Source organism: Panthera pardus, unplaced genomic scaffold, assembly GCF_024362965.1.
Source record: "Panthera pardus isolate Hobbes unplaced genomic scaffold, ASM2436296v1 HiC_scaffold_8, whole genome shotgun sequence".
Lineage (NCBI taxonomy): Eukaryota > Metazoa > Chordata > Mammalia > Carnivora > Felidae > Panthera > Panthera pardus.
The window spans coordinates 63,123,925-63,139,417 of NW_026527013.1; the positions used below are offsets into that span (position 1 = coordinate 63,123,925).

General features: G+C 56.6%; 1 protein-coding gene across 2 annotated transcripts; it reads right to left on the bottom strand.

The window, feature by feature from the left end:
* Positions 1-121: 121 nt before the first annotated feature.
* HUS1 (HUS1 checkpoint clamp component) lies at positions 122-13,345 on the bottom strand. Of its 2 annotated transcripts, none has more exons than XM_019450988.2 (8): positions 13,111-13,345; positions 11,932-12,059; positions 11,672-11,848; positions 9,441-9,548; positions 8,102-8,176; positions 3,555-3,654; positions 2,307-2,426; positions 122-294 (listed from the first exon to the last, which is right to left on the bottom strand). In XM_019450988.2, exons 1-8 carry the CDS (start codon positions 13,160-13,162, stop codon positions 212-214), a joined length of 843 nt encoding a protein of 280 aa, XP_019306533.2. In that variant the 5' UTR covers positions 13,163-13,345; the 3' UTR covers positions 122-211. The 2 variants fall into 2 exon arrangements, with proteins under 2 accessions (XP_019306533.2, XP_019306532.2); XM_019450987.2 differs by lacking the exon at positions 13,111-13,345 and adding an exon at positions 12,206-12,480.
* Positions 13,346-15,493: the final 2,148 nt, after the last annotated feature.

Below are 15,493 nucleotides of genomic sequence, written 5' to 3' on the forward strand. Positions count from 1 at the left end.
CGGGGGAGCAGAGCCAGGGTCGTCGGGCAGCTCCTAGAAGCCTCGGCTACCTGAAGCCTGCATAAAGAAACTCTTCCTTTTCTTTGCCGCGTCTTAACAAAACAGACATGAGAACAAGAAGCAACACGAAGTAGTGTGTTTATCCAACTGTGCTCCGCAAGCTCCAGTTCCACCAGCACGGAACCGAGGGAAGAGGGGGGCCGGACGCGGCCTACGAGAAGGCGGGGATGAAGTACTGCAGGGAGACGTCCTCGTGGAGCAAATCAAAATGGACGATCTTGTTGCTCACGATGTCTGGGGAGAGAAGAAGACCTGTCACCACAAGGCCGCAGCCAGCGCTCGCACGCAGGGGCCCCTCTCCTGGAGCCCGGCCTCCCTGCGGCTCCACTCCCCGCGACGTGACCACCCACAGCCAGGGAGACGAGGCCAAGGACTCTGGTGAGAGGCCCTCATTTGCCAAATAAGTGTCCTTCTAAGAAAACGTGTCTGCCACCCACGAGCAAGCTAAGTGAGGTGAGAAGGCCGAGCACGGTGGGCCCGCAGACCACGGGGGACAGGCTGCAGCGCAGGCCGGAGTGCAGGAGGGGCCTGGGTCAGGCGCCGCGCTGCGCGATGGCAGGTGCACAAGCCCAGAGGGTGGAGCTCATCACTCTGCTCGATTCCACAGCAGTGAGCACAGGAGTGAGGGCAGCGGCCAGGCCCACAGCCACTGAGGGGGGCGGGGGCAGGACTGTGCCCGGGAGCCAAGGGCAGGCCGCACTGCGGGGCCTCAGAGGCAAGCAGGGCTGGGGCTGGATGAAGTCTGTCAGGGTGGGCCGGCCGCAAGTGCCAAGCCAAGGAGGGAGCAGTCCCAGGGTGATGGAGGCCGGGAAGGGGCACGGCACCAGCAGGAACACCCTCCAGGAGCCGCGTGGCTGGAGACTGAGGACAAAGGGCAGCCAGCATGCCCTGGAGGCGGGACGGTGGAGAAGCGGACCTGGGGGGACGCCACCACGGAGGCGGAAACTACAGGCACAGACGCAGGGCTGAGGGACTAAGGAAAGGGTAGGAGCAATCCAATTTTGCTTTGTCACAATCTGCCACTTCTGGGGACTCCAAGTCACCTTCCCCAAGGCACAGGCAGTTCAGACGGCTGCCTCACCTAGAACAGACAAGCTCTCTGTCCTGGGCGGGCCATGAGGGCTGAGGGCGAGGGGCATGCGCAGGGCCAATGCCGCCGCGCTGCATGGGGGTCGGGGCTGCGGGACCCAGGTACCACCTGGACCGCTAGCCAGGACCGCGGTCGCGCCACCCCGGCAGCGGTCAGGAGCCTGGGCAGCAGGTGGGAGAGCTGTCTGGAGTCTGTGAGGACCCTGCGCTGAGACACAGCCACCGCCCTCAGCATCATGAACGTGCGCCAGGCCAGGCCAAGGGTTCTCAGCATTCGGTGCAGGCGGACACCAGCACCCGCCCTAAGGCCCAGCTGTGCCAGCTCCCTCCCTCGCCCCGGCCCTCTGTCCTCCACACACCCCCTCACACCCCCTCACCCCTTCCAGTGCCTTCCTGACGCGCTAACTGCCCACCCGTGATCTGCTTCGCTTCCTGTCTCTCTTGGAGGGCTGGCATTCCTTGGCACAGCCACCTAGCATCTTCTATTCCTTGTCCTGGGTGCGGGCGATCTGGCGGCCGTCCCCGGCTCCGCCCACTGGTGCTGCACATGCAGCCTGACGGTTCTTCCACAAAAGGTGTAGCTCCCTTCCACTTGCTGTGGTCAGAGTGACAAGGATACAGAAAGAGCCTCGAAAAGTTCAGGGCGAGTAAGCCCTCCCTCACGTGTGGCCAATAAATGGCGAGAGCCGAGAGGCAGGTGTATGGCCGAGGAAGACAGACAGGACCCACCACAGTCACAGGGCCAGCAGGAAAAGTCAGCAGTCGAGGAGAAACGGGAGAGACGGGAGAAACGGGAGTGGAGGAGGAACCGCTCAGGTTTAGACACAGAGGGGAAATAAAGGCATACGAGGGGACCTTAAGTCTAAGTCCAGTGGGGTCAGGCTGTCGGGCCAGATTAACACAGCAGCCTGGACGACCAGCAGCCGTCCTCCGGAAGCTTCTCCTTAGGCGCAGACCCACACGTGGTGGCTGGGCGAGGCAGCCGAGCCAGTGTGGCTGCAGGGCCCCGGATCAGAATCTCCAGGTGCTGCTGAATCCGGGAAAACTGCCCTGGGAAACGGGCCCACGTGACCGAGCTGTTCTGCACTTAGGAGAGTGCACAGATGCGAGACCCGCCCCCCCCCCACCCCCTGCAGGCGACCTGAACGTGCACTCACTGCACACGGCCTTTGTCGGGTTCACTTGCTGTCCGGCGAGGAACTGCAGGAGCCTCCGGATATCGATGCGCACCTCGGCCATCTGCCCCGGGTTTCTATCCTGAGATGCGTCTTCAGAGGCTGAAACGACACGCACAGCTCGGGGGTCGGGGGAGCCCGGAGGCGGCAAGCTGCCTGTTTAGATCAATGATCCACGTGACTGCTGGCTCTTGGAGCCTGGAGACGCTGCCAGACGCTAAGCGAGCATTTATCAAGTCCTTCTCTTTAAACTACGTGGCAGATTTCCAGAGAATCTTCACTTACAGTGACATGAAATCTGACCTGCTGTCCCCACGGCAGTGGAAGAAAAACGCATGTGTCAGTCCCCTGACATACACGGAGGAGCGGGGACTGTCAGGCGCTAATACGAGACTGCCTGTTCTAAAGTGGAATGAAACGAGAGAAAAGGTCCTTGCAACTCCGGCAAACACCAAAGACCAGACCCTCTGTGCAATTTATCAAACTAAAGAAAGCCAGTGTCATCAAGCTCAGTCCCCCCGCACAACGATTAGCAAAGCCTGCATCACGCGGATTTCCCTTGGCAGGAACGTACGCCCTTCGCCACCAAGTGAAAACCCCTCGCTACGCTATGCCACGACGGGTCATCGACAAGCCAACTTGTGGTGATAGATCCGGACTGTAAAAGTGGTGGCCCATCCTGTGTTCGGGAGGGAGGCTGCGCAGAGCTGAGCCGGTTTCACACGACTGGCGCACGTCCCCGGGACCCTGCCTCGCGACCGCGGCACCACCCGCCGAGTGTGTCATCCAGGCCTCGAGCCCTGCAGGCACAGACCACCCAGTCAGGGACCCCATTGTCCCCTGCTATTGAACTGGTCCCACGGTCTCTGTCGCCGTGTAGGGAGGAAAAATCTGTCAGGTGAGGAAGGCATCTATCTGTTAATCTGATTTCATAAACACTTGGGACGTACGCAGGAGGGAGGAGACCTTCTCTACCTTGTGATGCCGCCCCAGGTGAGAAGCGGGCAGACGGGCACTGAAGAGCCGCCAGGGCTCCGGGGGACCAAGGGGCAGGCACCGCCCTCAGGCCCGGGAGGCCGACCTTCCCTGCTCTGGCCTCGGCTGTCTATTCTCTCCCCGAGCGTGAAACTCGGGCAGCCAAATTCCACCCGTTTTCCAAGCAGAGATCTCAGCAACTGTGCACCTGAAACAACGTATTAAAGGCAAAACACAACCCGCCAGAAAACTCACCTGACGGAGGGTTCCCGAGATCCTTAAAGTGGGTTGTAACGCACACTAGCTCCGTTTCTATTTTCAAGTTCAATTCTCCATTTAGGTTTGCTTCAATGATCTGCAAATTGAGTATTTTACAGTCTTAAAAAAGCAAAGCAAAACAAAAGGGGTAAAGGGGGAAAGAAGACATCAGCTTCCATGAAACCAGGTGACAAGGCCACCCCATGACGGCACCAAGACGCACCCAGCACCAGCGACACAGGGAGCTCAGAAATGCCCAGAGGGGGCCCCTGAGTGGAGGCCCGGAAGCTGTGGGGGGGGGGGGGGGAGGGCTGCCAGGGCACATGGGGCAAGGGGCGGGGGGAGGCCGCAGGAAGAGCCTGTGCTGAGAAGAAACCCCGGGAGCAAATGTTCAAGGTGAGCGAAACAGGGGTGTGGGGCTTACAGGAGAGAAGGAGAAAGAGGGAGAGGTGATGCGGGGAGGGCTGCTATGGCACGCAGGGGGGCGGCAGCGTGCTGTGACAAGCTGTGGCCACAACAGGACTGAGAACGCAGAGTTCTGGAGCGAGAAATCATCTGGTCCGCTCCCACAGCTACAATGAAAATCCACGCTCTAAGAGAACTCCTGAAAGGTCTGTGGTCAGGGTCCAAATGGAGATCTTGTGGCAGGGGGATGAGGGGGAGAGAGAGAGAGAGAAACCCCTGGCCAGAGGGCATCTGGAGCCCGCAGGTGCTACAGAGTGGACGCGAAGTGTAAGGGATTAGGTCTGGCTCATCAAGGGGACAGATGAGAAAAAAGAGCCTGAGTCAAGAGTCGGGGGAGCTGGGAGGTGACCAGACCTCATGCAGGCACAGAGTGGGAGCGGATGAGATGAGAGGATCGAGGATCGCAGAGGGAAGGAGACCAGGAAGGCACAGGTGGGCCCAGAGAGTGCAGTAAGAGGAAATGAGATGGACGAACAGATGAAAAACAGGAATTATGGAGCAACAGAGAGACCACACGCCCTGAAGAGAGCCACAGGTAAAACACGAGGAAGTCCACGTCGTCCAAAAGGAGAGCCAGAAGAGGGGCCACCTCCGGGGACGCTGCCCGCGCCTTGAGGGAAACTGGCCCCAAACAGCCCATGGTGGCTTCTGAGGGGATGGAAAAGCCCCCAGTCCCTCCCCAGGCCTCTCCCCCCTCATTAGAGCCCCCCGCTCACAGGGAGACACTGGAGGGGCCGCACCGGACCCTGTGCACCTAGAGACTAACCGGTGCTGCCCCCACTAGTCCTTCCCAAGTGACCAGATAGACTGCCGCTCTACAGGACTGTGAGCCCTTCACCGTCCCTGTGCAGTACAACCTGCATCCCCACCGCCTACGGGCAGAGACCGTAGAACCACGCTCTGCTCTGACAACTACTACACACGGGAAGGGACCAAGGAAATTAGAAGCTGGCCAACTGCCCTGTTTTCAGCTGGCCGCACCCTGGGTCATAGCTACAAATGCAGCATAACCACAAAACCTTGAGAATTCGTGGGAATGTGATCCTCTATTTAAAAACCAGGCACGGAGGTTGGCAGGGGAGATTTCCAAGTTCAGAAAGGTCTGGAGACGTTGCAGCGTCCAGTCGCTGGTGCCCCTCCGCACCCCCAGCACACAGGGTGCCGGCCACCCCACCCCCACCCCCCTGCCTCCTACCCCCCCATCCCGGCCTCTCCCCTGCCTGTGAGGGGCAGCACACCACCACAGGACCCACCTCCCACCCTCCCATCCCGGGGGCCTCTCTCCGGCCTGTGAGGCTTCTGAGGGTCAGACAACATTCCTTCCAAGCTCCACCCTCCACACCAACCCTGGGGTTTTTTTAACGGGACAGGATCTACCAGTGATGTTCATAGTAAGATCTGTGCCACCGAACAGCTTCCAGTTTCACTGATCTGATCTGATTTCTCTTCCCAAGTCCGCATCTGCCCACTTCTAACGGCCAGCAGGTCTTGGGGAGCCCGTGTGGCAGTTTGCAGGTCAACATCTTGTTCACCCACCAGTACAGGACGGCGTGTGAGGCAGTGGAAAGACAAAGGGGCAGCGGGGGACCTAGGATGGTGGAGGTGCCCTGCCTGCACGCTGGAGGCAGCTACGTCTACCTACACTGAGTGAGCAGCTTAGTACCCCTCATTCATATTCCTTGACACCGGTGAACTCCGAGCATTTCTCATTCTAGAAACAAAACCAAAACCTTTCTGAACTTGACTGAGCTAGTATTTCTGAGGGTTTTTTTATTATTACTTAAAATATGTTTTTTAATGTTTATTTATTTTTGAGAGAGAGAGAGACAGAGTACGAGTGGGGAGGGGCAGAGAGGGGAAGACCCAGAATCCGAGGTAGGCTCCAGGCTCTGAGCTGTCAGCACAGAGCCCGATGGGGGGCTTGAACTCACGAGCCACGAGATCATGACCTGAGCTGAAGTCAGATGCTTAACTGACTGAGCCACCCAGGCACCCTGGCATTTTTTTTTTTTTTTTTTAAGGTTATAGTTTTAAGTAATCTCTACACCCAACATGGGGCTGGAACTCATGACCATGAGATCGAGAGTCACATGCTCCATGACAGAGCCAGCCAGGCACCCCTGAGACTTTTAACATTAAGTAGAAAACAGTCCTCCAACTTCACGGTTGCATAATATCGGAATCATGCCTTCAAACGTTAAGTGTTTCTTGTCAACTTTATTGGTGAACCCAGAAATACACCGTTGTATTTCTAAGCGCACTCCCATAGAATCTGGAAATACTATGGGATTAAAACAACACACAATAATCTGTAAACTCTCGCTGCTTTTGAAAAACAGTGGTTTTATATAGACTTAATTCAGGAAAGCAGCTCACGGTGGTTCCGGATTCACTTCAGCCTTTAACGCTCTCTTCCACTTTCTTCTGAATCCAGAAATCTGAGACATCACACGATTAGCTCTACGTCCCCTGAGCACAGCCAGTGTCTGGTGCACGGCCACCGTTCTGCCACTACCCAGGGAGGGAACTGACAAACGACGACGGGTCTCTGACACCTGGCTGCTTATGTCTACTCTGGAACTCACCAGAACGCTGCCCTCACCAACATCCTCTGTCTCTTAAGGGTCTAGATGGGATCTTGCTTCTTCCAGTGATCTTCTCAATGGTAATTACCTACCACTCTGCAGCGCTGACTCAATGTACTGAGCACTGAACATAAGGTACCTACCTCTCCATCTGTGGAAAGTCGCAAAGCCCCCGTGAAGGTGCGCGATCCTGCCCACTTCGGGTGACACCCAGGACAGGGCCCATAGGCTGGGTAGAGTGGCCAGGAGGGGGCCCAGATCTGTGTGGCCCCGAGGACTCCCCTTTGCCACCAGGTCACGACACTGTTCCACCTGCTGTCACCATTAAGCTGATGTACATAGCTCTAAGTGGCTCGTAAGCTAACAGGTGACACATAGCAGGACACAGCTCCCACCATGGGCGCAGGCAGAACCATGTCAGACCCCAGCACACACACACCTCCCATCCTGAACCGGAAGCTCAGGTGGGCTGACAAGCCCTCAGGGGCTGGAGTCTGAGGTGGCACCTACAGACGGGGGGGACTCCTGGCCCCCGCACATGTCTTCCCTGCTCCTACATGGGTCCCACACGCACCACCCCACGGCTGCATCCCCCACTGAAGGAGGTGGGGACAAGGCTGTGAGTCTCAGCAAGGGCCTCCTAGCGCCTCCAGGACGGGGATGCGAGAGTGCTAGCGCCCTCTCTTCCCTCATTCTCTTGCCACGACCTTCAGATGCAGAATTCTGGTCATCTAGTCATGCTCACTATGCACTTGGCCACTCTGACTTTCCACCGAGTATTCCAGACTGCAGTGGCCGCGCCACAAACTTTTTGTTTTTAAACATTCCAGAGAAGAGAAAAACACCTCCGATGACTCGGTCTGTCTCAGTGACTTTGCTGACTCATTTCCATGGGACCGAAAGAACAAACAACCAGATCCTTGGATTAATTGCCCTGCTTTTCCCTGTGGGCCTCCCTGAGCCTCTCTGCAGGTGCCTGGACTTGCCGCAGAGGCGGCCCCCAGCCTGACGACTGGCTCGATGTGAAAGCCATCACAGGACACCAGCGTTCTGGGACAGCTCGGACCTGCGCTCGCCGAGACACGTGGTACGTGGACGGGACGCTCGGCTGTGCTGATACCAATGATTTGTTAAAGAAACACACATCAAACGAAACGTGACGCTCTGTCCGGGGCACAAGAATCTGCTGAAAGCATCCCTGACGCACTATAAACACGACTACGAGGGGTCAGGGCAAACACAAAGGCTCCCACTACGAAGGGGGCTGAAAAGCACTAGAACAGCTTCTCAGGGCATCTGACACTGCAGGCTCTCCACCACAGGCCGGGTCCTCGAGCCCGCCTCGGCAGGGGGACCTGCGCCCTGGGACGCCACCAGGTGAGCGAGGATGCACCCACACCTCTGCCGGGCGAGGCTTCCTCCCAGGACACTCAGCCCGAGCCTGACACCTCCAAGATGCTGGGAAAGCTCTTCGCTAAACAAGTGACCACTTACAAGGTGATTGCTGATGTTTTTCATTTTTTCCACGATGCTCTTCATGGTCTTCAAGACTGGCAAATAGATGCTAACCTGCAGAATGGAGGAGAAAAACCATTAACGCAACCAAGGACGGACGGTGCTCACCACCTATGTCGGAAACGTGCAGTTGCTTAGAAGCTCTGAAATCCTGTTTCCAAGTTGTGGGAACAGAGCTCCTTTAAAACTAGGAAAAGAGGGGCACCTGGTGGGCTCAGTCGGTTGAGTGTCTGACTTCGGCTCAGGTCATGATCTTGGGATTCGTGGGTTCGAGCCCCGTGTCGGGCTCTGTGCCGACAGCTCGGAGCCTGGAGCCTGCTTCGGATTCTGTGTCTCCCTCTCTCTCTGACCCTCCCCCGTTTGTGCTCGGTCTCTCTCTGTCTCAAAAATAAATAAACATTAAAAAATTAAAATTAAAAAAAAAAACAAAATTAGGAAAAGAAAACAACCCTACAACCTTACTGACGCCCGCCTGCCTCCAGGACACCTTGGCGCCCTTGTCCCCGTGGCGTCCACCTGGTTCCAACGGGGTGGCCCTCCCGCTGACGTGCACCGGTACGCGCCCAGGCGCCCACGTCCCCATGGTGTCCTCCCGGTTCCCGGGGGGGCAGCCCTCCCGCTGAAGTGCACCTGCGCACGCCCAGGGGACGGGACTCAGCACAGCCCGCAGGACCACCTGCCACCTCACAGACACTGCGGGTGGGTCGGGCCCCAGCGCTCAGACCCTCAGACCCGGCCCCCGACGTTGCCTGAGACAGCGCGGTCTTCCTCCCGGTCGGTGTGGATGGCCTCCCAGAGTCCAGTAAATAGCCTACGCAGTATATTTTCACAATTCCTTCTTGCTCTGATTGTGAGCAAAATGTAAGGGACCCTCTGGCACCACGCTCACTGTCAGGGGCTCTGGGACTCCTGGCAGCACGCCCGGAACAACCCCTCCTCGCTTTTACACGAACCCTGGACACCAGTCCTTATGGGACAAGGAAAACTCGAGTTCTGGGAAACGGACAGAAGTGACCTTGCCCCCAAGGACTACTCTAGGTTAGTCTTATGGAAGCACTACGACTGAGCAGGACATTCTCTGTCCTGAGTGTGAAGCGTGTGGCGTTTCTACCATGAGCAGCATGGTCTAAAGGTATTTTATATAAACAACAGAAGGCAAACATTCCAATTTTTTCCCTGGAGAATCCTTTAAAAATGACTCTCGTTTCCTCCCAGGTACATACAATCTTCAAATGAAACATATGGCAAGACCGTAACTAAAATCAGGGACTTCAAACCACACCATTTAGTTTGCAAGCAGAGGACGGGCATCACTCACGTCGGCGTCTGGGACTGTAGGCTCTCGCAGATCCTTCCACAATTTTCTAGGAATGACCCTAACGGGGATGTCATGTGTCACAATGCGGCTACTGTTCGACACTGATAACTGCCGAGAGAGAACATGTTTTCATAACGTCAATGTATAAAAACCAGAGTAACTGAAGAATAAGTAGAAGCCGACCCCGCATCTACGTGGAATGTTCTCGACTCTTTCACCCGAGTCCATAAAACAAGTACTTCCAGTGTGGTGCCTGTCCTGCTGAGCCCTGTTGAAGTCGGGAGTGTGAGGAGTAAGGCACAGTCCCCATGTTCCAGGGACACAGATGGGTCAGGAAGCAAGAAAACAAACACAACCTTGTCTGAGCTGCATGTGACACACTGGTCACAGCCTGGAGGAAAATGAAGCAGTGACCAGATGAATGTTTGGGGAAGTTCCCAGACGGAGGGCAAGAAAGGCCTCTCCGAGAGACAACATTTCAGATCGTGCCACAACATGGTGGGAAGATGGGGACAAGGGGAACCCTGTCCCTCACTACATGTGAAGCCGTGAGGCAGAAGCCAACCCGTCTGCTGAAGGAACCGTGACTGTTCTTTGTGAGCTCAGCATGCAGCAGCGTCTACACTGCTGGACAGAACCATGTTTATCCGTGTCCAGGGGCTTCCGTGAAACAACAGATTGACGTATCCTGCCCTTTTATTTATTTATTTTTAATTATTTACAATATTTATTCATTTATTTTGTGAGAGAAGGAGAGAGAGTGTGAGCGGGCAAGAGGCAGAGACAGAGGGAGAGAGAATCCCAAGCAGGCCCCACGCTGTCAGTGCAGAGCCTGAGGTGGGGCTTCAACTCATGAACTGTGAGATCAGGACCTGAGCCAAAATCAAGACTCGGACGCTTAACCTACTGAGCCACCCCGGCACCCCTAGCCTGCGCTTTAAGACAGAAAGCATCACACGTCGCTATCCTGTTTCTCCTTAAACAAGTGAGGAAACACACAAGCTTGTCCTGAGGTGGGGAATACTCTGATTGGCTCTAACATAGTGAACAGGTGAGGAATCCGTTATCAGGAAGAACTTCAAACTGCGCACAGCGCTCGCACCAGAGTGGGGCACAGCACACACAGCACGGGGAGGGGGAGGCTGCCGATGGGAGGAGCGGCACTGGACTGGCACTAACGGGAGAGGGGGTTTCAGAGAGTGAGAAGGGGACATTCCAAGCAGGAGCCCCAGGGTCCCCAAAGCCTGGGAGCTGGACTAGAATGGGACACTCCGGGGAACCACTTAGACAGTGGGAGTAGGCGATGTGGCTCCAAGATGGCATAGGTGGGGCCATGCACACATGGCTTTGAACAACACATTAAGACGTGAGAACGTCGTCCTGTGAGCTGTGAGTCTGGGGGAAGGGGGACACGTCCTGAGGCAGCAGGTGTCAGATTCTTCTGGGAGCAGCACTGAACACACAGCAATTCTGGGAGACCAAGAGATCACCTAAAGGGGTTACAGATGAGGTAGGGAAAACCCTTCAAAGGGGAAAATGTATAAGAACCATGATTTCTAGATGAAGGGACCACACCTCTAAGAGGAACAGAGATGCAGGGACACGCAGACTGGAGCAGAGGCAGAAGTGTTCCCACAAGGGCAGAGGCAGCGTCCCAGCTGAGTACTGTGTGATTGCAGCACTATTTATACACAAGGGAATCTGACTCCAATAGAAAACAAGTATTTGTGGGCACATCTTTGCTTTTAATAAAACCAACTAGGGGCACCTGGGTGGCTCAGCCGGTTAAGCATCTGACTCCTGGTTTCAGCTCAGGTCATGAAATTCTTGGGGTTCTTTCACTCTCCCCCCCCACCCCACCACTCTCTGACCCTCGCTCAGTCTCTCTCAAAATAAATAAATAGGGGCGCCTGGGTGGCTCAGTCCGTTGGATGTCTGACTTCGGCTCAGGTCATGATCTCACAGTTCATGAGTTCGAGCCCTGTATAGGGGCTCTGTGCTGACAGCTCAAAGCCTGGAGCCTGCTTCGGATTCTGTGTCTCCCTCTCTCTCTGCCCCTCCCCCACTCATGCTCTGTCTTTCTCAAAAATAAATAAACATGAAATAAAAATAATAAACTTTAAAAAAAATAAAAATAAAACCAACTAGTTTTCCACGTGCTATTAGAAAGCCTGGACTTGTAGCCACTTCTAGCCCTGCTGGGAAGTCCTGGAGCACTCCCTCCTACTCACCAGCTCTATGGAGACCGTGAGGCAGGGGAAGTGTTTATTAGTCAGCTTGATCTTCAAGGCTCTGGCATTCTGGGCAGTTTTCAAAGCTCGAGATAAATTTTCCGACGTCAGCTCTAAATAAATCTCGTTGTTTTCAGCGGAGACACCTTCCATCTGAAATTCACTGAAGAAGTTCTCCTAAGGGCAGGAAAAGAGGGGGCTCTGTCCCTTTGCAGTGGCCTTTGGGTGCGGTCCACAGGCTTCCAGAACCTTCTGCTCACCTGTTCCAGCTCACACCACATGCTCACGCCTCCGTTGGCCACTTTGTCGGAGAGGATGAAGTTCAGCTTATCCGGGCTGATGCGGAGGGTACAGGTTTTGGCGAGCTTGGCGATCATGTTGCTGACGCCTGCAGCAGGGGGTTAAAGCAAGGAATTACCAGGACAACTGAGCTTAGACAACCCCCTGAACATGGTGAAACTGCTGGTGGAAAAATAACCCACTGAAAGGGGTTTTAACACGGTCGGTCACACTGGCCCCCAATAACCCTCATACCAGGAGTGACGGAATGAAGAAGGAAGGCTGCGGGGAGGTTAACTGGAGCCCAGTGAGGCATTCACTGGCTCAGCCTGCAATGGGGCCCCCCAGGCCTGCAGCGCAGGGCCAAGGGCCAGTGCAGCCCGACCAGAAGGGATGTCTGTGCTGGACACACTGTCCATCCGGGACAGCAGCAGGTTTAAGATAAAAAACTCTTTTTTTCCGGGATGGAAATCAAGTTCTGTAAACAATCCTTGGCACCTGCTCTCATGCCTGCCTGTCCCCACCCAGGTCCGTTCACCCAATCCTTCCCGAAGAGAAGCCCCATCCACTCCCATGGCCCCATCCTGCGGGGGGGGGGGGGGGGGGAGGGGAAGAGGGGTGTCCCGCCCCTTTGGCTCCAAGCCCCCTAATCCCCATCCCTTAATCCTCCCGCGAGCCCACATCCTCGTCCCCCCCCTTCCCGCGGGTTCCCATCCCCACGCCCCCCATCCCCGCGCCCCTCGACCCCCATCCCTTTCCCTCCACCTCTGTCCCCCCATCCTCCCGTGGCCCACATCCCTGTCTCCGTACCTCCACCCCTCCCGCGCGGGCCCACGCCCTCCACCCGCGTCACCCTACCTCTGTCCCCCCACCCCCGCGCCACCACCCCTTCCGTGGTCCCCGCCCCCATCCCCGCTCCCCCTCTCCCGTACCCCCTCCCGCGGCCTCCCGCCCACCATCCCCGCTCGCGCACCCCTGTCCCCCCACCCCCGCGCCGCCGCCCCTCCCACGGGCCCACGGCCTCCATTACAGCCCCGCACCACCCCCACCCGGTCGTCCCGCGGCCCGCGCCCCTCCCCATTCGCCCCCCGGCGCGCGCACTGCCTCCTTCCGGCCCGCGCTCTTCTCTACGCCCCGCGGCAGGCCCGGCCCCCGCTCACGTGTGAAGTGGTTCAGACAGGCCGTGTCCACGATCTTGGCCCGAAACTTCATGGCGGGACGCGGGCCCGCGCGGGCCGTCCGTCGGTCGCGGACTCGAGTCTCCTCCTAAGCGTCCCGCCGGAAACGCCGCCGCGCGCTCATTGGTTCCGCCGTCCGGCCCGCCCCGGGGGAGGCGGGGATCCCGGGTGACGTGCCCTGGGAGGCGGGGTCTCGCGTCACGCTCGGGGTCGCACCCACGTGGGAGGCGGGGTCTGGGTCAAGTCTGCTGGAGAGGGAGGTCCCGGGTGTCACTCGGGGTCACATCCCCGGGGAGGCGGGGTCCGGGTCAAGTCTACGGGAGAGGCGGGGTCGGGGTCACACCCCCAGGATAGGCAGGGTTTGGGGTCAGGTCTGAGGGAGAGGAGGGTTAGGGGTCACACTCCGGCTCGCACCCTGGGAGAGGCGGGGTCTGGGTCAGGTCTCTGGGAGAGATAGGTCCCGGTGTCACTCCAAGTCACATCCCCGGGTTAGGCAGGGTTTGGGGTCAGGGTCTGGGAGAGCTGGGTCTCGGGTCTCACTTCAGGTCACATACACTGGGGAGGCGGGGTCCGAATCAGGTCTGCGGGGGAGGCGGAGATCCAGGGTCATGTCCCCGAGGGAGGCCGGTTCTCGCGTCACTCTCGGGATCACACCCCCGGGGAGGCGGGGTCCGGGTCAGGTCTCCTTGAGAGACAGGTCCTGGGGTCTCTCTCGGGGTCACGCCCCCGGCGGAGGCGGGGTCCCGGATGTCAGATGAGGTCACACCGGGGAGGAGGGATCGGGTCAGGTCCGCCAGAGAGGCGGCTCCCAGTCTCACTCAGGGTTACACCCTAGGGGAAGGCGGGGGAGGGAGGGGTTGGTGGGGAGGGCGGTAAGGCGGAGGTCAACGTCCCGAGGGGGCGGGGTCCAGGGCCATGACTGCAGGTGGGGGCGGTGGGGGGGGGGGGGGGGTGGGGGTGGGGTGGGGGGGAAGGGGTGTACCCGGATCTGGTTCTGGTCACCCCCATGGAGAGGTGGGATCTTTTGTCAGTCCCTGGATGGGCTGGTCTAGGGTCAAGCCCCAGGGTGATCTTTTTGTGACTCTGGAGTCCTCAATCCTCAAGAATGAGAAGTGTTTCTGAGATTCACATTTTGAAAGAATTTTGTGACACCTATTTCCAATTGTTTTAAAACATTAAAAAGATCCTCTCCTGTCTCTGCCCCTCCCCTGCTTGTGCTTTCTCTCTGTCTCTCCCTCAAAAATAAACCTTAAATAATTTAAAACATTAAAAAGAAAACCCTTAGTTTATTTATAAAAAACTTGTTAGGGTGGCCAGTGACCTTTCAACATTAAATAATATTATCACTTAAATTTATACCTCTCTGGAGTAGGGCAGTTTATAACCCCCCTCCTGGCTCAGATGGCAGTGAGGAGGGAAACACAGGCAAGAGAAATGCAGCTTCAATGAAGCCTCACGGCTCACCGCCCACTGCCGGACGTGACACATGCGGAGGGTCACCTTCCCAGACACCTGATGCGTGCGGAAGGTCACCTTCCTGGAGGAATGCACGGCGCCCCCAGTGCCTTAATGTTTTTGTATCGTTAAAGACCGGAAGTAACCTTATCTTCACGGCACCAGCCCCTCGAGGTCCTGGAAGCCTCTTGCTTCCGATTCCTCAGAGACAGACTTTAAGTCTTACCCTCCTCCCTCCACTAACTTAAAAGTCTGTAATCCGCCTCCCCTCACAACCCCAGCGCAGCTCTCTCTGCCCGTGGGTCCTGCGTCTGTGCTGTAATAAAGTCACCTTTTTGCATCAAAAATGTCTCAAGAATTCTTGCTTAGCCGTTGGCTCACGAATCCCACTTCATAATCTCATCAGTAGCACCGGTTGTGAATCCTTAGAAGTGAGGTGTTTTGTTTTGTTTTTTTTTACCAACAACAACCAAAAAATGGGTTTATTCACAGGAATAGCAGAAAGGAGAAGAATGCTCTTTTGTGGAGAAAAAGGAGGAAATTGGGAGAGTTTGTTTTCAAAGACCGACTATTAGAGAAAAGCAGGGCTTCTGGGCTGTAAGTTTTCTCCAGGAAGATTTGCAAGGGCGGTACATTTCTTGTAGGAGTTGGGATCTAGACCTTTCCCTGTTGGAGCCTGTAACTGATGTCTTGCTGTGGGCTCTTGGGGGGGGGGGGGGGTTCGCTATAATTGACACTCCTTCCTGTAATGGTGCGGAGGGGCCCCTTCCCCCTTCTAGCTCCTGGCTCCACTCCCCAGGCTTGGGCTTTCCCTTCATTCTCATATGGTAAAGATGGGGTATGTCAACACTGACCTTAAGCAATAATCCTGCAAGTTTGTCTCAAGATGAATTTTACCAGATCCTAGTTA